This window comes from Vulpes lagopus, chromosome X (genome assembly GCF_018345385.1).
Source record: "Vulpes lagopus strain Blue_001 chromosome X, ASM1834538v1, whole genome shotgun sequence".
NCBI lineage: Eukaryota > Metazoa > Chordata > Mammalia > Carnivora > Canidae > Vulpes > Vulpes lagopus.
This window is the reverse complement of record NC_054848.1, coordinates 54,417,588-54,440,313: the sequence shown is the minus strand read 5'-3', so window position 1 is coordinate 54,440,313 and position 22,726 is coordinate 54,417,588. Positions and strand designations below refer to the sequence as shown.

General features: G+C 48.0%; 1 protein-coding gene across 5 annotated transcripts in view; it reads right to left on the bottom strand.

Annotated features, from left to right (window-relative positions):
- DLG3 (discs large MAGUK scaffold protein 3) overlaps window positions 1-21,753 on the bottom strand; it is a 54,879-nt gene extending 33,126 nt beyond the window's left edge. For 3 of the 5 annotated variants that reach the window (XM_041741840.1, XM_041741841.1, XM_041741842.1), the window contains exons 1-9: window positions 21,368-21,753; window positions 18,014-18,064; window positions 17,495-17,619; window positions 17,106-17,275; window positions 16,651-16,787; window positions 16,173-16,317; window positions 15,400-15,559; window positions 13,638-13,794; window positions 13,114-13,216 (exon numbers count right to left, since the gene is read on the bottom strand). In XM_041741840.1, coding sequence (XP_041597774.1) covers window positions 13,114-13,216; window positions 13,638-13,794; window positions 15,400-15,559; window positions 16,173-16,317; window positions 16,651-16,787; window positions 17,106-17,275; window positions 17,495-17,619; window positions 18,014-18,064; window positions 21,368-21,724 — 1,405 coding nt within the window. In that variant the 5' untranslated portion in view covers window positions 21,725-21,753. Of the gene's footprint in view, window positions 1-12,170; window positions 12,350-13,113; window positions 13,217-13,637; window positions 13,795-14,663; window positions 14,852-15,399; window positions 15,560-16,172; window positions 16,318-16,650; window positions 16,788-17,105; window positions 17,276-17,494; window positions 17,620-18,013; window positions 18,065-21,367 lie in introns of those variants that run through there. The other 2 variants (XM_041741843.1, XM_041741844.1) reach the window with 2 other exon arrangements.
- Window positions 21,754-22,726: the final 973 nt, after the last annotated feature.

The window sequence follows — 22,726 nt, the reverse complement described above, 5'->3', positions numbered from 1 at the left end:
GTCTCTCATGAATAAATAAAATCTTTTAAAAAAATAAGACCTTGCTCCCAAATCCATCTACCTTCCTAAGGACAAAATGTCTTCTTCTCAGGGTGTGCCTGGGTGGCTCAGTCAGTTAATCATCTGACTCTTGATTTTGGCTCAGGTCATGATCTCAGGGTCATGAGACCAAGCCCGGTGTTGGGATCCAAACTGATCATGGGGCCTGCCTAAGAGTCTCTCTGTCCTTCTCCCTCTACCTACCCCTCACTCTAAAAAAAAACTTTTCAGAATAAAAAAATGACATTTGTCATTAATTTGGAAAAGCTGAAAGGGGCTCAGTTTCTTAACCCACAGGAAATTTATTTGGGGGGCAGCCCGGGTTGCTCAGCGGTTTAGCACCACCTGCAGCCCGGGGCGTGATCCTGGAGACCTGGGATCGAGTCCCACATCGGGCTCCCTGCATGGAGCCTGCTTCTCCCTCTGCCGGTGTCTTTGCCTCTCCCTCTCTCTGTGTGTCTCATGAATAAATAAATAAAATCTTTTAAAAAAAGAAATTTATTTGGGTCTATTTGATGATGATTAGGAAAATGTGGTAGAGATGGGAAATAAATGGTAGCAACAAAGGGTACTTATTCCGCAAGTGGTATGGACTACCAATGATTTGAATGACGATCTAAAAAAGGAAATGCTATAAAATAAAATAAAAACCATGCCTATCAAATTTGGAAATGACAACAAAGCTGGGGAGACAACTGGTGACAGACTTGAGACACACAGATTGTGACAGGTAGCAACAATGGAAAGAACACAAAGTAAAGAAGTGTAACTTCCTGACCTTGAGTCCCAGTATAAATACTGAGCAGAGAAGACAGGGCTGAATAACTGCACTTGTATTGATTAGCTATAAACTCCAGATAAGTCAATAGCTGTCCAAAGGCTCATTTGTTCTTACAGAAGTACCAGTGTTCAAATCTCAAACTCCTACAGTTCTTGTTTGCCATTAGCTGAGCTGCCCTGAGCTCAAGGAAATCACCCACTGTGAAAAATTACAGAACCGTGGTGGAAATGAAGTGACAACCTCATGAGAGAGTCACAGACTTTGATGAGTATGAATGGTATTTTAGGTTTCTATAGTTGCGTTTGGAGTGCAAACCCTCAGGATGTGTCTGAATTAACAAGCATCTGTCCCAACAATATAGCTCACAGTTACAAAAGAAATGGATGGAGCTGATCTGAAAGAAAAAGAAAAGAAAAAAAGAAAAGAAAAGAAAAGAAAAGAAAAGAAAAGAAAAGAAAAGAAAAGAAAAGAAAAGAAAAGAAAAGAAAAGAATGAAGCCGAAAGTAAAGTAAGTCCATCGAGAAGATATCTGTTGGTGTGGAGTTAAGTATACGAATAGCCAAAAAGCACGTTTCTAGGAATCACAAACGAACGAGTCTCGAAAAATAATATGAAGCCTATTACTTGGGTTAGTTTTTAATTATGGGGTCTACTATTTAAAGAATCTAAGACCTCTAAAACCACAGTTCCTCAGGTCCCTTCTAATTTTGACATAATTATGATTTTATGACCAAATCAATGAGGCCCATAAGGAATCAAACCTAGGACTAGTCTAATTTAATTTTTTTTAAATATCTATGTGTATATAGAGAGATATATAGAGAGATACACCTTTTAGTTACAACCTGTTCTATAACTTGCTTTTCCTACTCATAATGTATCTCAGAGATGGTTCCCTATCACTGCTTTTTCTTTTAATACTTCAGTTCTTCAGTTTTTTTTAAATTTTTTTATTTATTTATGATAGTCACAGAGAGAGAGAGAGAGAGAGAGAGAGAGAGAGAGAGAGAGAGAGAATGGCAGAGACACAGGCAGAGGGAGAAGCAGGCTCCATGCACCGGGAGCCCGATGTGGGATTCGATCCCGGGTCTCCAGGATCGTGCCCTGGGCCAAAGGCAGGCGCCAAACCGCTGTGCCACCCAGGGATCCCTCTAATTTAATTTTTAAATACGATCCAGAAGAGGGAAATCTTCGTGTCTGCAACTGATCCTAAGTTCTCTGGGTCAAAAAGTAATACCAAATCAATGGGTAGAAATTTCAAAGAAAAATTCTTAAGGCTATGTGAGAGGACAGAAGAGTGGCAAACAGGGCTCAGAATGAGCAAATACTGCTTGAAGAAAAATAATTTCAGCTCTACTTTTAGAACAATGGGCTCGGTATGATCACTAACCCAGAACAGAAACCTCAGTGTCCTTGTTCTGGTCCCTACACTGCCACAATGTGCTTCCTCAGCCATACACACACACACACACACACACATACACACACACACACACACAGATAGCCAGGGTTCGGGATAGCATCTTGATGCTGGAAATAAAACAGAAAACAAGACATGCCAGATCAGCATGCCATAAAAGATTCCAGTTTAGCCCTTTTGATGGATATTTCTGTCCCCCAAAGAGCTTATTAGTGAGGATGCAAGAAGAGCTACTGATCGAAAGTACTATACTACATGAAGGTTTCATTACATTCAGCTGCCTGGTCTGAAATGAGTAGAATTGAGAAATGCTTTGATCTCACATCAAGCAAAGAAACAGTTATTCACAGGACCTTGCCATTGGTCCTTCTCACCTATCCCAGATGACCTGGCAGATCAGGATAAAAGCCTCAAATGGAGCCTTTTGTCTATTTCAAAGGAACCTCATATAGCATATTCAAATGCAAGATTAACAAAGCCTTTAGCTCCTTTAACCCATAAACCAAATTGTATGTAAGAACCACCCCCAAGACAAAGCACCTTATCCAGAAAACATAAGAATGAAGACAAAAGTATACCTTTCCCTGCGCTCAAAGTAGTGGGCAATCTCATTCATAACAATCTTTCCCACTTAACAGAGATGCTGCAACACAGTGATTGAAACAACATTTTAGGACTAAGCTTACTAACTTGAGTTAATATAACTGATTTCTACATTTTACCAGGTCAATCGAGAGGCTAGAGTCAAATGTTCTTCACAGTAGTCACTCTGACAGGATCACAAATCCACTGACAATCCCTACTGGGGTATCAACTGAATCTTTTGAGTCAAATTTCTATGGGAGGAACCCAGAAAATGGGACCCAGGGAAAGACTCTTCCTGTTACTGTGGTCATTTTTCAATAACTGATAATCCCAGAGTAAAATATTAAAGAACAGAATAAGATACCCAAAAATCCAAATTGTGTGTGTGTGTGTGTGTGTGTGTGTTTGTGTGCGTGTAATAAAGGTGGCATGACAAAACAGTAGGGAAATGATGGATTATTTACACTTAATAAATGGTACTGAGGTAATTCATTAAACATTTGGAACACAAATAGGGTACTATCCTACCTGATATCATAAATAAATTCCAGGCAGGTTAAGGTTTTAAGTGTTAAAACAAAAACATTAAATAGCTAGAATAAAACAAAAGTGAACGTTTATTTACTCTCAGGACAGATGCTAAAGGTACAAAAGAAAACACCGATAGACTTGACTACATAAAAACATAAAATATCTGTACATCAAAATAAAGTAAAAAAGCAAACTACGGGGCACCTGGCTGACTCAGTCAGTTAAGCATCTGGTTTGGGTCATAATCCCAGGGTCCTGGGATCGAGTCCCGCATTGGGGTCCCTGCTCAGTGGGGCGTCTGCTTCTCCGTCTACCCCTCCCTCCTGCTTGTGTTCTCTCAAATAAATAAATAAATAAAATCTTTTAAAAAAAGAAAACCACAAACTGGGAAAAATCTTTGTAATATACATGACAAAGAATTAATATTCTAACTACATTTAAGCTTATACACACCAATAAGAACTGATGAACACGGACCAGTGAACATATACATGCACACATACATACACATGTTCAGTTCTATCATTAAAAAAGAAATAAAAATTAAAATGAGTTAAGTAACATTTTTTAGCTATCAAATTTGCGGAGATTTTAAAAAAATAACACTCCATGTTAGCAAGATCTCAAACTACATACCCTTTATACTGTTGGTGGAGGTGGAGACCAATTTGGCAAAATGTATCAAGTCTTAAACATGTTCATACCCTTTGGACCAATAATCCCACACCAAGGAATTCATTCTGAAGAAGCAATACTAGATTCACATAAAGCCTCATAAGAGGATATCCATCAGTGTTATTTATAAGATAAAAATTGGAAACAACCTAATGTCCACCAAAAAGGCATGGGTCACATGAATTATGGCACACACATGATGAAATATTATTTAACTATTAAAAACCATTTCAATAAGATATTCATGACATATGGTAAGTTAAAAGAAAGGATATAAAACTGTTTAAATCAATGATTCTGGGATGCCTGGGTAGCTTGGCAGTTGAGCGTCTACCTTTGGCTCAGGGTGTGATCCCAGGGTTCCAGGATTGAGTCCCACATTGGGCTCCCTGCATGGAGCCTGCTTCTCCCTCTGCCTGTGTCTCTCATGAATAAATAAATAAAATCTAAAAAAAAAAGTGTTAAGTGTTTGACTCTTGGTTTATACTCAGGTCATGATCTCATAGGTCACTGGATCAAGCCCCTTGTGTCTGGTTCCATGCTCAGCAGGGAGTCTGAAGATGCTCTCCCTCTGCCCCTCCCCCAACTTGCATACATACACATTAATCCATGCTCTCTCTAAAATAAATAAATCTTTCTTTAAAAATCTAGTCTGGAATTTAACTCAAGATTTGCAAAATTCTTCCTCCCTTGTGAAAATCTGAAGAATGTGTATGTAAACCAGACCCTTAATGTACATATTTGTACAAAATATATTAGTTTTCTTCTTTTGGTCTATTCAAATTTTTTTTCATTTGCTTTTATTGAAGTTCAATTTGCCAACATATAGTATAACACCCAGTGATGAGGAGGGCACTTGATGGTCTATTCACATTTTTATCACTTAATTTCATCAAGTGGAAAAATCCCCAAATCTCTAGGGCCTTTGCTTTTTAAAAGATATCTAAATTCAATGAAAAGTAAATGAAGGTCCATTTCAAGAGAATGAAAGTCTCATCACAGGAAAGAAGAGGGGAGACAAGACCCTTATTAAAGCAAGACAGTTATTAGCTCAAAACTTTGTGATTCAATAACAGTCTAGGTACAAATATAACTGTAAATTGAGTTTTCAACTCAATTCCATTTATCTGACACAAAATTTGAGGTAGAAGAAACATTAGAGATCATTTTGCACAGTCCCCTCATTTTATAGATCAGAAAATTAAGGCTCAAAGAAATTGACTAGCATGAGATCATTGAGCTAACTTAAAGTCAGAACTAGGGTACCAGGTGGCTCCATTGGTTAAACATCCAACTCTTGATTTCAGCTCAGGTCATGATCTCAGAGTTGTTAGATTGATTCCTATGTCAAGCTCCATGTGCAGAGTGGAGCCTGCTTAAGATTCTCTCTCTCTCTTTCTCCCCATTTCTGTCCTCCCCCCCCCAAAAAGATAAAGTAACAACTAAAACCCAGGGCCTTGGCTCCTCCTCCAAGATAATTCCCATAGGATTTAATGACTTAGCATTTATACACACACTCATTATACACACACACACACACACACACACACATATAACTTATATGTATATTCTTAACATAAGAGAGCAAAAACTATTTTTTCAGCAACAATGACAGGCCCAAATTATTCTACTTCTCCTATATCTCTTTAAAACAATAAAACTATTTCCCTATTACAGAATATAAGGCTACATCTTTAAATAAATCAACAGTGTAAATAAAAGGGTCAAGATTTCAACAAGCAATAGATTGAATTAAAAGGAAATCTTAAGTTGTAACTAAATAAATAATTCATTCTCATCACTATACATTATTCTAGTCATTCTCCCCTATCGGGAAAACTGACATTTTATAGGATTTTGTCTCAAACCGCCTAACAAGGCGAAGAACGCACCTGCCTAGCTAGGTACAGAATACTTTGCCAACTCTAGCTACAATGTTCCTGGGCTACATGAAGATAGAAAATCCCAGCACAAACACACACATCTGTATAGGCAAAACTGGGAAGAAAGGTAACATTTTTTTTCTCTTCTAAGTTTATCTCCTAAGTTTACAAACTTTAGGGTAGGCCTAAAAGGGTGCAGCCACTTTGGGAAAATGTTTGGCAGTTCCTCCAAAATGTTAAATGTTAAGTTACCTTATGACCCAGTAATTCCATTCCTAGGGATGTGTGTATGTGTATTTATCTCCAAGAGAGATTGAAAACATGACCACACAAAAATTTGTCTATGCATGTTCACAGGAGTATTCATAATAGTCAAAAGGCAGAAACAAGTCAAATGTTCATCAGTTGATGAATACATAAACAAAATGTGATAAAGTCAGAGAACAGAATATTATTCATCCATAAAAAAGAACGAAGTACTGATACATGTTACAACATGAATGAACCTAGAGAATATTATGCTACATGAAAGAAGGCATACACAAAAGACTACATTTGGCATGATTCCATTTATATGAACCAGCCAGAAAAAGTAACTTTAGCCCAGGGCTAGGGAAAGGGAGAAGTTGGAGGAAATGGGGAGTGACAATGGGACAGGGCTCCTTTCTGAGGTGAGGAAAATGCTCTAAACTTGATTGTGGTGACAGTTGCACCACTCAACATTCTAAAGAACACTGAACTGTATGCTTTAAATGGGTGAATTGTAGGGTATGTGAATAAGCTGGTATTTTTTTTGGCGGGGGGGGGAGGGCTGATGGGCCCTATCACTTTTATAAGGTCAGCATTCCTAGCTAAAATGATCTACACCTAAGCCTTCAGCCCCTCCAGCACTCAGCGATAAGAATAAAAGGTAGTCCCTTATCCTCCTGGTTCCCTCTAATCACTTGAGTAATAACAAAGTTGGCCTACTCTGGTCTGAGACAATTTAGAAATAGGGTGAGAATCAAATCAGGGGATGGAGCAAAGCAAAAATGAATGGGAAACAATAAGCACATTAAAGATGCTCAATGTCATTAGCCACTAGGGAAATGCAAATGAAAACCCCCAGATATTACTTCATACCCATCAGGATGGCTAAAATAAAAAAGACTGGCATTAACAAGGGTTGGTGAGGATGTGGAGAAAGCGGAACCCTCACTCTGCTGGTGGGAATGTGAGGCGGTGTAGCTGCTATGGAAAACAGCCGAGCCATTTCTCAAAAGGTTAAACATAGAGTTGCCGTATGATCCAGTAAGTATACATACCCAAAAGAAATGAAAACACATGTCATTGCAAAAATTTGCATATGGATGCTCATAGAGCATTATTCATAATAGATGCAAAGTGGAAACAACCCAATATCTGTCAAGTGATGAATGGATAAACATGTGTTATATGCATATAATAGAATATTATTCACCCAGAAACAGAAATGAAGTACTAATACATGCTACAACACAGATGAACCTTGAGAACATTATGTTAAGTGAAAATAGCCAGTCACAAAAGACCATATAGTATATGAATCCAATTATATGAAATGTCCAGAATAGGCAAATATATAAGAGACAAGAAGTAGGTTAGTAGTTGCCTAGTACTCAGGGAGATGGGGAGTCTGGGCAGTAGGAGGTGGTTATACCTAAAGGGTAGTTTTCTTTCTGGTTGATGAAAATATTCTAAAATCTATTATGGTGGTGGCTGCAGAACTCTTTGAATATTCTAAACACTACTGAATTGCACCCTTAACTGAGTGAACTATAAGGTCATAAAAAAATGAATGACAAATATTCCATTTCCCTTGAAGAAATGAGAAATGCTACTTACTGAATTAATTTTCTTAAGCCTGCAAACATTTGCGATTATAGTTAAAGCAAACCAGCTCCCATCTTTTCATTCCTCCTGGGTTCCCCAACAATTATCATTCTGTAGTAGTCTACCAAAGTCCACTTTCTTTTCATAAGGAGTCTGTAGGTCTCCCTCAGGCTTCTAACAGCCCCTCTACTCCCTGATTACTTCCTCCTTTGGTATAGGAATTTGGGAGTTTTTACAAGACTAAAAAGCAGACATTCAGCAGTGGTTTCACTCCATTTATTAACAGCTTCTGGCACCTGAAGAATCTTAGAGCAGTATTTTTTGCTGTGTCTAGATGTATCTGGGTAGGAAGAGGGGGTTTGCAATTTCTCTTCTGTGACGGGAGGTAGTTGTGGCCTGAAGGCAAAAGCCCTGGACCTGAAGTTCTCAGGGAAATCTGACTTCAAACTTTGATTCTGCCCTCTTCTGGCAGTGGGACCTTGAGCAAGTCACTCAACCTCTCTGACCCTCACCTTCCTCATCTCTAAAATGGGGATGATACCACCTATCCCCCAGGGATATCCTGAAGATTGATGCTTACAAAAACATCCGGATCACAGAGATACTCATGAATTCAGTAGAACAAACCATGGGACAGGCTCTAGTCTATGTGGGGGGAACACGAACATGAATACAAAATGAGCTGCCTTTAAATTGTTCAGCGCAGAAATGCTGTTAACAGGACTTCATTTTCTGCCTTCCCTATACAGCCTTCTTTTAGGATAGCAAAATGAGTTTCAGGAGTTGAATTCTTTGCCTTGATAAACCTTCACCTCTGTGCTCTCAAGAGAGATCATGCTGATAGGGTAGCAGCTATGGTTACATCTTTCATTCTCAAACAGGGGGAGATGGGATGGTTATTTAAATGTTACAGGAAAAATATTACTTTTACACTTTCAAGTTATTATCATCACTGATCCTTCATTCTTTCAGGCCTTACCTGAAGGCATTTCCATGGCGAAAGTGTGCTTATTCAGCACTTTAAAATAAGTACGGAAAACTCATTCTCTCCCAGTCCTTTATGCCCAGCATGTCCAGATTTACATGCCAAGTGAAAAGACTGGTCATAAAAGATCAATTCCCAGTTTAGCTAACTTAGTGACCAATTTCTGACTCACCTTCTGATTTGGGGCTCAGGTTTAACTCTAAAAACAAAAGGACTTTCCAGAAAAATACTAGCTTAGCTTATAAATAGAGGCTGAAACAAAGTAACTGGTGGGGGGTGGGGGTTGGAATGTAGGAAATAGTTTCTAAATTAAAATGTTATAACATGAAGCCTGTACTTCCCTTGGTGGAGCAATTTCACAAATCACAGAAAAATATTCTTCATTTTAGAATAGATTGGGAGAGAGCCTTTGCCAAGAGTCAGTTAAATTTTCAATTTGAATTTTAAGCAGGATTATACATGCCCAAGAACATCATGCTATTTTTAACTAATAGGTAGGATTGCTATGTCCACAACAGTTTGGAGCAATCAAGAGTGAAACTATTAAATAGCATCTCTCACTGTGGTACCTTATCATTTAGCACTTCTATTTCTATTTTAATATTTTCCAAAGCTTCATTGTAAAAATTCTTGTAAAGCACCCATGCTAGGCACAATACAAAGTTCAAACTGATAGACATGGTTTCTATCTTCATTATGCATTTAACCCACACTGAACAAATCAGATATATGAAAGAATTTCAAACTTAAAGCATTCCCATCAAACTGCCATCCAGCCCCTAAGTGCCCAGGGGAGGTACACTAGGAAGCAACTGTCCTACACTTAACACCGTTTCAGTGCTTAAATCCTCTCAATGTTTTAAAAGAGGAGGGTAATGAAAATTTTCTAAAATTGACTGTGACGCTGGGTATACAACTCAGTGGATACACTAAAAACCAATGAATTATACACCTAAATGGGTGAATTGTATGGTATATGAATAATATCTCAAGCCGTTAACAAAAAGAAAAATTCTTTTTACTCTGTTCTTATTAGTCAAAGCTATGTTTTAAGCTCTCATGCTAAATGCTATCTAGCTAAAGGCTGCATTGGCTTGGCAACGGAGCTCAGTAGTCACTATGGAGGTCACTCTAATCTACCCCTGCCCGTACATCTTTCTTCCCCTAGTCTCTTATTTATTTCCCCAGTCCCTTTCTTGTTCCTCCAATCCAACTAGGTCTTAGGTCTCTCAGGTATTCCCAAGCATGGTTTGTCCCAGCTGGTGGACCTCTGACTTAAACCAATTGCTGACTACCTCCCATCCCCCTCGTCCCCTGGCAACTTTCCCTTCATGACCTTAGATAAGTCATGCCCTTGCTCTCTTGTTGCTGTTCCGGTTTGCACAAAGACGGGTTGGATGGAGTACGCAAACCTTAACAGGTCCCACGTTCTATGTGAAAATAATACAAATAATGAACACTTACATGGTTCGTAGCATGCAAAGTCTCTGCCATTTTGGTCAAAAGACATTTAATTGGATAATTCCTTTTGTAAGTGGCCATGTAGTTTTCTGAAGAACAGTATTTAATGTATTCATAAAATGATCAACATGGAGTCCTTATTTTTAAAAGCTATCATTTTATCAAAGAAAATTTAGAGCCCAACACCAAATGTTTGATAGTTCCTCTGGACCTGTCTCTGAGGGTCTATTTTCAAATGGAACAACAACAAAAAGCTTTTTGCGTGTTGGACCCCTGCTAGATTTACCAAAGCAAAGAAAGAAATAAGATTGGAGTGGCAGAGCCTTACCAACACTGGTTCAATAAATCCTAAGAAAGGCTTTGTTTGGGCAGTGGTAGAGAGACCTAACATGAGACGGCACCTCAACATACATTATAAACTCTCAGAAATACGCTCAGAGAGCAATAAACGCTGGCAGGAATGAATTTCTTTATCCTGGACAACTTGCAGCTTTTTATCCAAACCAGTTACATACTCCCAAGAAAACTCAGAGAAATATGTAGTCATCAGTTTCCAACATATTACCACCAAATACACAGTATTGTCTCCATGTGCCCAACATCACAGAGCAAAACCAAAAGAAACACATCAATTTCATACACACACACACACACACACACACACACACACACACAAATATCCAGGAGAAACCATTTTCTTTGCAGAACCTACCGTTGTCTAAGTTGTGGGCATGACGTGATAAATATCGGTTGCTAAAAAAACCAGATGGATAGCTCTTCACTGAGAAGCGAAAAGTATATGCAGAAATTAAACAAACAATAACCCCAAGGTGTGTTTCTTGTCATTAACTGAATGCCAACATGAAGAGACTAGTGTCCATTTGTTTATTTATTCATGAGAGAGAGAGAGAGAGAGGCAGAGACACAGGCAGAAGGAGAAGCAGGCTCCATGCAGGGAGCCCGATGCGGGACTCGATTCTGGGTCTCCAGGATCATGCCCTGGACTGAAGGCAGCGCTAAACCGCTGAGCCACCAGGGCGTCCCGGGCTAGCGTCTATTTGCATCCCTCTGTCCAGTGACCTGTGACCAATAAGTTCTCCTGTTAGTTACCTCCCCGCACTTCTGCCCCTATCAAAGAAGCCTAGAGCAGAAGATGGCAGGCCCCTCTCTTCTTCCCCTTCAGGCCCTCGGCCTGAAGCACTTAACAGGAGTGGGGGGCCGGGAAGGACAAAGGTAGGTGCGTTCGATGCCCCACAGCTCTGCGACAGGGCTCCCGGCCTCTCCGCCTCTCATCACGGAAACAGAGCACCTGCCCAGGAGAGGTCTCTTCTTCCACTTTAGTAACTGTCCCGCGGGGCCTAGGTGTCCAAAGAGTCCAGGGCTGCAGCCCCAAGGGACAAAGGCTGGGCTTACAAAGCGGGGGTGGGGGGGTGGGGAGAAGTCGGGAGCGGTAAGAAAACCCTAGCAAACAAAAGCGGGGTGGGTGGTGGGTGGGGTGGGGTCCTGAGAATACCAAGCCAATCTAGGGTGTTCCCAGAGGTAGCCAGGTTTGGCGGATTAATGTATGTGGGGGAGGGGGGCGGTCAGAAAATTCCTCTGAGTTAAGGGATTAGGGAGCTGCAGGGACGTAGCAGTCAGTTGGGAGGAGGCTGAGGGGAGGGCTGAAGTCCCGGGGTGAAAAGAGGCACAGCTCGTAAATAGGGAGAGGTGATGGCAAAGAGGTGAGGGCCACACACGGCTCAGTGGCGGGAGAGCAGGCACTCGGCCCCGGGCGGCTCTCCCCTAGGAGAGGGGCTCAAAGGTGGCGCACCACACGGGCTGGGGGCGTGCAGCGAAGGGATTCCGGCGAGAGCGCAGAGTTGGGGCGCAGTGTTGGAAAAGAGAGTTTGAGAACAGAACCGTAGAGAGGCTAGGGGGTACTGCGAGGGGGGGGCCTGACCCTGGTCCGCCCCAGCTCACCTGGCGCCGGGTCAGAGTCCGGGTCTAGTGCTGAGAAAGCGCCACTCCTGCCAGCCCCTCCGTCCCGCGCGGGAGACCACGGACACAAAGCGGGACGCGGGAGGAGGGGAGATAGGGAGGAGGGAAGGGGAGGGGAGGAAGGAGGAGGAGACGCCTGAGGCTCGCGGGGGGGGCGAGGAGAGGCGCCCGTCGCCCTCCGCCTGGGTCACGGGGCGGGGCGTGCAGCTGAAGGCCGCGCTCGGCCAGCCAATGGCCACCCCGCCGGCTGGCTGACTGGGGCGCGCCATCCGGCAGCTCACCTCCGCACCTGGGCCTTCCTTGGCTGGCCCCAGCCAATCAAACGCCTACATTTGCATACCCAGCCCAGCCCTGCTCCCTGAGAACACAAAGAAGGCCCCTCCCGTAGGGGGAGGGGGCCCACCCCTGACTGCCTACCGCGACTGCATAACATCACCTTTCCAGTGTGTTTATGGATCTTTCACAGTCACCCTGATGAGAGGAAGGAAGAGGGGGTCCTAGGAGTTTGGACCAAGATGTCCTAAGAAGGCAGATTTCTTGTCCCTGAGGTCCATCTAACCAGGAGCTACTCTTCTCCAGTTCCACCTCACACATTTACATCCCTTCGCATTTGAGCCCTGAGTCTCCGCCCCTCTCCCCCTCCCCTTTTTCCTAGTCGCCCCAATCTGTTTCCTTCCATAGGGCTGCTGCCCACTATTGGCCTTCTGCTGAACTGCCGCCCTGATCAGCAGGCTCTGAGCACAGCCTTAGATGCTCCAAAGCTGCCCAAACCATCACCTGTCCAGAGGGAAAACGAGAGAGGAAGAGGTTACTGCCCTAAGGCAGAAGGGACCTGATCACGTAGCTTTTGGTACCTATTATGGCAAAAAGCCAACACTAAAGTCTAAATTCCCCAAATCATCTTGTCCAAACCTTCATCTCCTACCTTCAGGTCTGTACTGGGCCACAATGGTGACTGACTGGCCAGCCCGTTTCAGAGCAGCTGCAGCCTGCTCGTGAGTTGCATTCCTCAGGTTCACGCCATTCACCTATCCAAAGAGAGGAGCTATGAGCCACCCCGAAAGCAAGAAAGGTGGTCTTCTGTCATGGGAGTTAGGAGACGGAGATGGTCAGCCCATCCCTAAGCCTACTCAGATGCATTTCTCAGTATCCCATCCTTGACCCTAAGACAAGACCTAAACAATATGAAATCTCTAGTGTAATAATTATCTTTGTGGGGGTCAAATGCCAACCAGGGTTAAGATCCAAAACACATTCATTTTCTCCTTAAGGATAAGCCTGGGCTCCGTCCCTGGCACTCCCTAAAGTCACATATAAAAAGAATATAAGTTTTCTCCAGCTCAGCCTTCTTCCATCTCAAGAAGCATTCCTTGGAGAAAGCAAGATCTCCCCTCCTCCCTTTTAGATTGGCACAGCTCCCATCCTCCCACCTCTCCTTTGTCCCCTCACCGATAAGATCCGGTCTCCCCTGCGCAGCTCCCCACTCAGGTCAGCTGGGCCTCCTGCCAGGATGAAGGAGACAAAAATGCCTTCTCCATCCTCTCCTCCTACGATGTTGAAGCCCAGGCCAGTGGAGCCCTTGTGCAGTATGATCTTGCGGGGCTCTCTGGTGGAAAAGAAGTAAAAGGGTAAGGATGAGGTGGATATAAGCCAGCCTAGAGCAAGGCCTGCACTGCTGGAGAATGACTTAGGTCCCTATATGTGATACCCTGTTGCTTCCTTTCTCTCCTGAAACCTGCTTGGCTGCTGTTTTCTGCCAGGTGCCAAGTTTCAGTTCCTCTTCCCTCCCTTCTTCCTGAGGGCTTGGAGTCAGCTTCCCAGTGGACGATCCTCTCCTCTCTTGGTTCAACACACCCCTACCCTGTCTAAAGACCTCAGAGCCCATTCACTCTCATCCTCTTTTTCCCCAGATTCTCCTATCCTACCACTGGCGTAATGGACTGGGGGCCGCACCAAGGGGAACCAGTTAGGGGCACTGGAAATCAGCCTGGGCTTGATTGCACTCACCATCCCCAGAATGTACTTACTTTACACATGCTTCTCCAACAGTCTCAAAATTCCACCCACCAACTCTGACCCCTCCTACCTTCCCCAGTGACAGATAAGGTCACCAGCTACTCCTGTGTGCCCTTACCAGGTGATGTGGGAGACAGATAAAGAAATCCCAGGTCCCCAGAGGGAGCTTAGGAACCTAACTGAAGAGAGTTAACACATGAAAACTCCAACTGCAACTAACCATGTCTAAGGAATCCCTCTAGAAATGGTCAGTGTCATCAGGTGAGAGCTACAGCTGCTCTTGTACATCCATACAACCTGACACCCCACACTCTTGCCTGGTCCACCGCCTTCCCTTTAAGCATCTTTCATCAGAAGAGCCCCAAGTCCAAGACTCCTTTTGTTACTCCCCAGTCTTGGGTGTGAGGCTCCCTCCCAGAGTCCCAGATGCTCTTGCTCACATCCTTCCTCTCCTCCTACCTGGCATCCCCTCCAGGCCGCAGGGAGCGGAGCGGCCAGGCCCACCTCTGTGAAGCCCTCCTCCAGGCCGAGGCCGAGCCTAAGCCCAGAGCCAAGCCGGGGCCGGAGAACTTGCATGCCCCCTCCATGGCTCCTCCAGCTCTCCCCTCCGTCTGCCTACCCTTCCGGCTTCCACTGCAGCCTGCCCAGCAGCCTACCAGGCCCCACCCCGCAGCAAACCTGTCCCCCAGAACCCTGGCCTGCCCGACCAGTTCCACGGCCCGCCTGGCCGAAGCAGCCGCCAGAATGGGGCGGGGCCTTTCCCTGGGAGGCCACTGGGCCTGCCAGCCTCCCAGCGTCCTGACAACCCCACCGGCTCAACAGCTTTTTCCCCCTCTAATTTAGAACGACTGCATCAGAGGGACAGCCACTGTCTCCGGGAAGGAAACCGCCCCCCACCCGGCAGCTTCCACCTCCTCGGCCCCCTAAACGCTCCACCCCACCTTTTCTCTGTACTTTCGGGTCGGGGCCACACACTTGGCACTCCCCCTGATGGTAGAACTTGTCCTTGCAGCTATCTCTGGCCCTTCCCAGGGCCCTAAGGGCTGGGAGAGGGCCTCAGACCCCAGAGAGAAGTGATGAGGGCTTAATCCTCTTCAAAGCCATACTACAAAGAGACCAGTGGCTAGCTAGAAACGAATTCCTATCGTCCTCATCCCTATGTGGGATAAAGGTGTGTGTAGGGGGGCGGTCTTACCTGGTGAAGTCCTCCTCAGCCAGCAGGTGCCTAGGGATAGGAGAGTAGCGGGCAGGGGGAACCTGAGGAGGAGTAGGGTAGCTGACCTTGCTCTCCACAGCCCCAAGATAACCCAGGCTGGAATTATGGCTTATGTGGTTGTCAGCCAAGGTAGTAAAAGCTGGAATCAAGGAAGGGAGAGAAAGTTCAAAGACCATTCCCTGGAGGTCCCTACCTGATCTGATCCCCATCAAGGACTGTGCTCCAACACCCCACCTGGAATGCAAAAGCCACCAAGGGATGCAAATTCCTCAGGACTCTCCTCCCTTCTCACTACCCTGCCCCCCCTCCAGGTTCCTCCTCCACAGTCCCTTTCTGAATCCTGGGCTCACTCCTGTGAGTCTTAGAAAGAGCTAAAGTCAAGCAGTCTACAAAGAAAGGCATGACTAGAGGTGTGACTAATAATAATCCTTCACATCTCTATAGCCTAATACAGTTTTCCAAGGGCTTTCTTGTCCATGATCTCATTTGATCCTTGCAGCTGTCCTATGAGGAAGGTAGCACATATATCATTAGCTCCTTTTTGCCAAAGAAGAAACTAAAGACAGGTGAAAGGGACTCGTCCAAGGGCACCCAGCTATAAGGGATGGAGCTGGGATCTGGATCAGTTCTCCTGAGCATTAGTCCTCTTCTCTCTCTCTCTCTCTCTCTGAACAGGGCATTTTAATTATTTCCCCTCCAGAAACCAGGGGGCAGGGGTTTCAAGGCTAGGGACAGGGTGGATGGGTACGTACTGCTGGCGTAGTCAGGGGGTGCATACATGTCGTTGAGGTGGAGGCTGCCTGGCTTGGCCACCTTCAGGTAGACCATATCAGATGTGTTCTTCAGTGAAGCCACCGCTTCCTCATGCCTCACATCCTGCAGATTGGTGTTGTTCACCTAGAAGAGGTAAGGCCTTAGGGCTGGCACTTGGGAGAAGGGAGGGCCTCTCCAGGGAACCCTGAAGGGTACCCTGTCACTGAAATTCCACAGTACTCTTTCTACCAGAGGCCCAGTATGGTTCTATGAGAGGTGAAGAAGCAAAAGATGGCAGTAGAGCAGGTGAGGGAGTGCCATCCACGAAAAGAACTAGGGCCTTGGTATCTGAGTACACACAACCCAGATGATGCTCTTGAAATTCCCCACAATGCTGATTCCTGAGTGAGGTTCAGGTGGAGTGTGAGGCTACTAGAGCCCCACCTACCATTTGGGCATCCCCAAAGGCTGTCTCACCGCCAGCAGCCGATCCCCGATCTGTAGGCGTCCGTCCTTCTGAGCAGCACCCCCCTCGATGATCTTGGTGATATAGATGCTGTTGTCTCCTGGGATGTGCTGGTTGCCAATCCCCCCAGCAATGCTGAAACCCAGGCCTGGTTGGGGGCCCGAAGGGAGTGGGAGAGGGCCACAAGGAGAAGTTAGAGTGCTCAGTCAATCCCAGACCCATCTCCCCACTGCAGCCAACCCACTGGCACCCCCCCCCAACCCCCTGAAGGAGCTTTCCCTCCCCAGGAATCCCAAACACTAGGCTGCCATCCCCAGGTCAGTAAAGATGAATGAGATGTGAAGTCAATAAAGAAGTCTATGAGTCAGAACAGGGAGTCAGGCAAGGAGTAAGGCTGTCCCCTTCCATTTCCTACAACGTCAACCAGGGGCCTCTGGCCAGAGTACAGGAACCCAGAGGGCCATACCTTTGGGCCCTTTAAGCAGGTTGACCTCCATGATGGTCTCAGGTGGGGGCTGTCTCCTCCGCACCACCAAGCGCACCACAGGGCCCGCCTCCTTCAGCGCCTCCACCGCCCGGCTGTGCACCACCTCTGATACGTCCACCTCATTCACCCTCAGCACACAGTCATTCACCCTGCAGAGGAAGCCCAAGAGGCATGACACCCTGCCACTGCTCCTCCACCCCCTCTCCCACCACCTCTTCTTCCTTCCCTTCCTGCCCCTCCCCTGCCCACTCTGAGATCTAATGAAAGGGTCATCCTGCCTGGCAGCCCTCTTCCTCTCATCTCCATCCTGCCCCCACTACCCTCCTCCCCCCCCCTGCCCCCGGGGCCCTGCTTTCAAGCCACCTCACCCCAGCCTCCCGTCCATGGCAGCTGCTCCACCAGGGATGATCTTGGTAATAAAGATGCCAGGGTCATCAGGGACATGGGGGTTGTCGATGCCACCTGCAATGCTGAAGCCAAGGCCAGAATTGCCCTGCAGAAGGGGGCAGAGGGGCACAGTCTGCTCACTCAGAGGGCATGAGGAAGGGTTCTTGATTTCCCCACTTCCCCCAACCCTCCAGAGCTTGTGCTCCAGGCCTCAGAGGGAGCTGGCACACAGCTTCCCAGGCTGTGCTCATGATCTGGCATAGAGGCCTCAGCAAAGCCATCCCTTTCCCAATTTCCTAGGCCTCAGCAAGCAAGGTCAATTAATATTCATTAGTTGTTTGGTTGATTGATACAGTATGCAGCTTCTGAGGGCCACTGTTTCCCCATACTCTCAATGCAAGTCCCCCACCATGAGTCCTGAAGCTGAGGCTCAGGGCCCTTCTGTTTCCTGGTCTGAACCCTCCCCTCTCCCTTGCATCCTGACCCACTGGCAGACTCACCCGCTCAAGTACTATTTCCTCATACTTGAACATGCCATCACTGCCATTCACCTAGGGGGAGACACAGGCAATTCCCTGAGTTCCTCCTGCCCCCATCCCCACCCATCTGCCCCCTGGTCAACCTGCTCCTCCTCCACACCCCCAAAGAGTGGGAGCCTGCATTGACCCCAGGACACCTCTTAGCCACAGATGGGGACAGGCTGATTCTGAGGAGGCCACACCCCTCCCTCACTTCCAGCCATATCAGGCCAAACCCATTTAGCCCAGATCAATTGTCTGGGACTGAGCCAGCCAGTGGTGCACTCACTGGCCTTGGAGTTCACTAGGAGGGTTGCACCACTGGCTTAAGGGGAGTGTCAGAAATGGAACACAGTAGGCAAACCATGCCACACCTAGCATCCATGGGAACACCCAGTGGCCTTGATGGAGGGACCTATTCCCCTTGTGAATCGTAGCTTTCCCTGACTTAGGGATCAGAGACTCCCACTGTGTTAGAACTGGTAGGACAGCAGACACCATCTTGTCCAACCTCCCTCATGTGACAGATGGTGACACCGAGGCCTAGGGAGGACACAGGTTGTACCTCAGAGCGCACTGGGAGTTAGTGGCAGAGCAGGGGCTAGAACCTGGATCTCCAGGTATTCTTTTGATTAAATCAAGCTGCCAAGGCCACTGATGTTTTGGCCACTCATCCCCTTCCCTAGCAGAACTCCCAGGAAATGGAAAATTGTACCCTTCAGAATACCCCAGGAACCCTCATTCTATATCTCCTCTGTGTCCCCAGGAACCCAATTCTTCAAATGGGTGGAAGGAGTCAAAGTCCGAACCTGCTTCGTACCAAGAGGCTTTTGATCTTGAACCCTTTGTGTTTCCCAGCAGAAAAAGTCAGGGTAGGATCTGGGTGGGAGTCAGAGGCAAAGTCAGGGGTGGGATAGGAGCAGAGTGGACACAGTTCCCCAGGAGGGAGAAGCTGATAACCTGTGGACTGACTGGCAGCAGAGCCCATGGCCTTCAATATATAGTAGCCATGGGAGAAGTGAGGGGAAGGAGATGGAAACAAGCATTGTTCTGACCAACCCACCAAACTGGTCTCCCAGACAAGACATAACTTTTGACCATTGTCAAGAGAAAATGTGATTCTGGACAGACAAGTAGTAACTGCTTCCTGGCTCCCACTCTCATCCCCAAGAATGGAGGAACTTCCTTGCCTCTCTCTCCGGGTAACCCAGCACCCCTCCTCCATCTTCCTCTGGCTGTGTTACCCCTTTCCTGACCCCTGGTGTCCTCCTCTGAAGGGAGCTGCAAACCTAAGGTGGGGGCTCCTTCGTGTGTCCTGCTCTGTTCCCCACTCCATTGTAGCTTTGGCTTGGGAAAACAGAGAGGGCACAGGTAGTACTGGCTAGCCATGCCTCCACCTTTGCAGGGCCTGCCCCCTGTACTTTATGCCCTGCAGCCCTGGGAGGTGGTAGGAGGACTCCAGCTGCAGCCCCACTCTAGTTCCTGATCCCAGGAGGAAGAACCAATGGCTTTTCAGAGCTCCCAAACCAAAACAGCTGCCTGGAGTAAGATGCAACAGACACACAGGCAAAAGGACACCCATACAGCCCTTCTGTGCATCTGGGGTACCATGTGTGCCCACATGTGATAAGCCATGCTTCAAGCCCAGCTCCAGCAAGAACCAGAGGCTCCAGCCTCCCACTTCCCTGCTCAGGGACCCTGCTCCCAGGACCAGGAGCCATCTGGGGATCATCCCTGGCAAAGAAACCTTAACCAACTGGCCCAGCCTTGGGACTGGCACCTATCTGCCAGTTGAGTAGGATAAGCATGAGGGAGTGTTTGCAAGGGTAGGGCCCCAGGATACAGGAAAAAAGAAGGAGGGGGACTCACTAGAGAGGACAAAGAGCCAAGGTAAGGGAAAAGGGAAGCAGTGATTGTGGACAGACAAAAGACCAGAACTGAGGAACTGAGGACTCCTCTCCCTAGGAAGTCCCCACCTTTGCTTCTGAGTGAGAGCACATTCTATTCCCAGAGGAGGACAGAGGCGGACAGAACGGTCACCAGCTTGGGGCAGGCAGCACCTGCCCTCGACAGCAAAGCCTCTGTCTCCTCTCTCCCTAACCTGGGGGCTGCAGAGCCAAATAACCAGACAGGCCCTCCGCTATGCATGCCAAGGACCTGGCTCTGTCGGCCCAGCCTCCATTTTGCTGCTTCTCCCACAGATGCTCCTTCCATTTTCTAAGCTGGCAGTTTAGACTGGGAGTGGAAGCCGGAGTTGTGCCCAGCACCCAAGGGGTTCCCAAACTGTGCCAAGTCAGGGCTTGGGGGCCAAGTTCTCTCACATCTGGAGGTACCCAAGGGGGACATGCCCCGCTGGGGCCAGTCTTGCACCAGGGCAGCTGCCCCTTCTTGGCTCCAGGCACCATGCTTGCTCTAGAGCGAAGAAGCTTGCTTTAGTCCCCCCACCCCCTACCTTTGGGCCCCCCCAGCACACACACTTCAGAGCTGCTTGGACAAAAGATTCCGTCCTTCTCAGCAGCCTCTCAGCCTTGTTTGGGACGTGTCTCTTGCCTCCTCTCCCTCCCCTCCTTTGCCTGTCAAGTGCCTCTCACCAGGGACACCACACACACACACACACACACACACACACAGGCACATGCATGCACACACTTAAGCTACGTGCTCACACACATATACATGTAGCTACACACACAGGCAAACACAGCTGTCCCTGCAGCCTCATCTAGAGAGAGACACCTCCACATTCAGAGAGACATCCCCACATGTCCATGTGCACATTCACACACAAAGGGACTGGGACAGAAAAGGACTCATGGCACTGAAGGATAAAGCTCAACCAGCTGGGAACATGGGCTCCTCTACATAGATTCACAGGAGCTCCATTGCCTTCCTCCACACACCTTAACATACATACACACATATGTCCCCCCTACGCAGAACACCATGCCCCCTCCTCCCCCCCCCATGGAAGCACACACCACACACAGCCCCCGCAGAACCTCCCGCCCCCTGTCAGACACAGAGAGGCTACTAAACCTCTGCACTGAGGCAAACCCAGTCCCCCTCACAGAAAAATGTACCCCTCCGCCATACTTTCACCTCCTGACACACACAGCTCCTCCCAATCCCCTCCAAATGGAGACCCCCAAACAGACACACACAGAGAAGCACACATTTCCAACCGCCTCTCTTAGCTCAGGTGAAATGCTAAGGCTCGGAGTCCACTGGCTTGAAGCCTCCAGGAATCCCTGCTGCACCCCCAGGCCTCTAGGCCCCCACTCTCCAGCCTCCCCCACCATCCCCCCCGCCCCCCCCCTCCGCACTGCTGGTCCATACCTGCTCATACCAGTCCCGGTTGGTACAGGTGCACTCGGGCCACCAGCTGGGGCCACTTCCGTTGAGTTTGGGTGTGCTCTTGCCTGGGACTGGCTTAGGGGGCACTGGCCCCACATCCCGGCCAGTGGGGATGAGCTTGGCCTTGGCGCGGGGGGTGGGGGTAGCCCCCGCCTGTGAAGGCAGGGTCTGCGAGCTGTAGCCCCCATAGCCCGCGCTGGTTCCATTGCCCCCACCTGGCCCGTAGGGGTCGGGCACCTGCCAGTCCCCATAGCCAGGAGGCTCGAGGCGCCGCAGGGCAGCCAGGCGGGTCACCTCATAGCACTCGGGGCATTTACAGCAGTGCTGGTGCTTGTGCATGGCACTGCCCCCCGCTGCCCGGACACCCCAGCCCACGCCGGTTTCCACGCCGCCGCCGCCGCCGCCGCCGCCGCTGCCGCCGGACTCCCGGGCACACTCACACTGCTCGGACCAGGAAGGAGGGGGCACCCGTGGGGGCGCTCGGGCTGAGCGGGGCCTGGGGCCGGGCGGGCGTCCCGGGGCTTCTGCCCCCACGCTGCCCCGCACCCACGGCTCCCCCTCCAGCACTGGCGGCTCCGTGTCGCCCGTCGTGGCTCCTGGGCTCAGGCCCAGCGGCAAAGAAGAAGCGGGAGCCTGGGCAGAGGCTGGATGCTGAGAGGACCGCTCCTGCACTGGTCCCCAGGATGGATCTGAGTGGAGTCAAGAGCATCTCTCCCTGGCTCCCTTCTCAGTTGATTCCAGCCAATCAGCGTGCAGAGTCAGGCAGCGGCAGCGGCAGCGGCAGGAATGCTAAACAGCGGCTCCTTAAAGGAACAGAGGCAGTGGCGACCCCAGGCTCAGCCCCAGCTCCCCAGATATCTGGGGTACGGCCGACCCTAAAGCAGGGACGGGGGATTTGGGCCACGGGGGAGCTCAGCCCCTGATCTAGTGCCCCCACATCTCCAATTCCCACCCGTCCTCCGCCCACTCCACCCCACCCCACTTCCAAGAGGGAGTTGCAGGGAGATACTCAATGGGTCCCTGGGCTTGCTCTGAGCTGGGGCTAGCAGAAGTAAAGACTTGAAGCAGCAGAACGGACCAAAGGGATGTTGGAGCAGGGCAAGGAAGGTGATCTTTCTTAACAGGGGACCACGGAAGAGGGCAGCATATGTGGCTACTCTCCTGTCAGTGCCTCTTCCTTGGGACTATTGTTCTCTCAACCTCTAGGCCTAAAATGACCGCAATCTCACACTTGACCTGCTTCCATCACTAGTGAGGGACTCAAGCCTAGAACAGGAGGAGGAAAGGAAAGCTCTGAGCTCTTGTCCCCGGCCCAGAGGCTCCTGTCTCTTTCCCCGTACT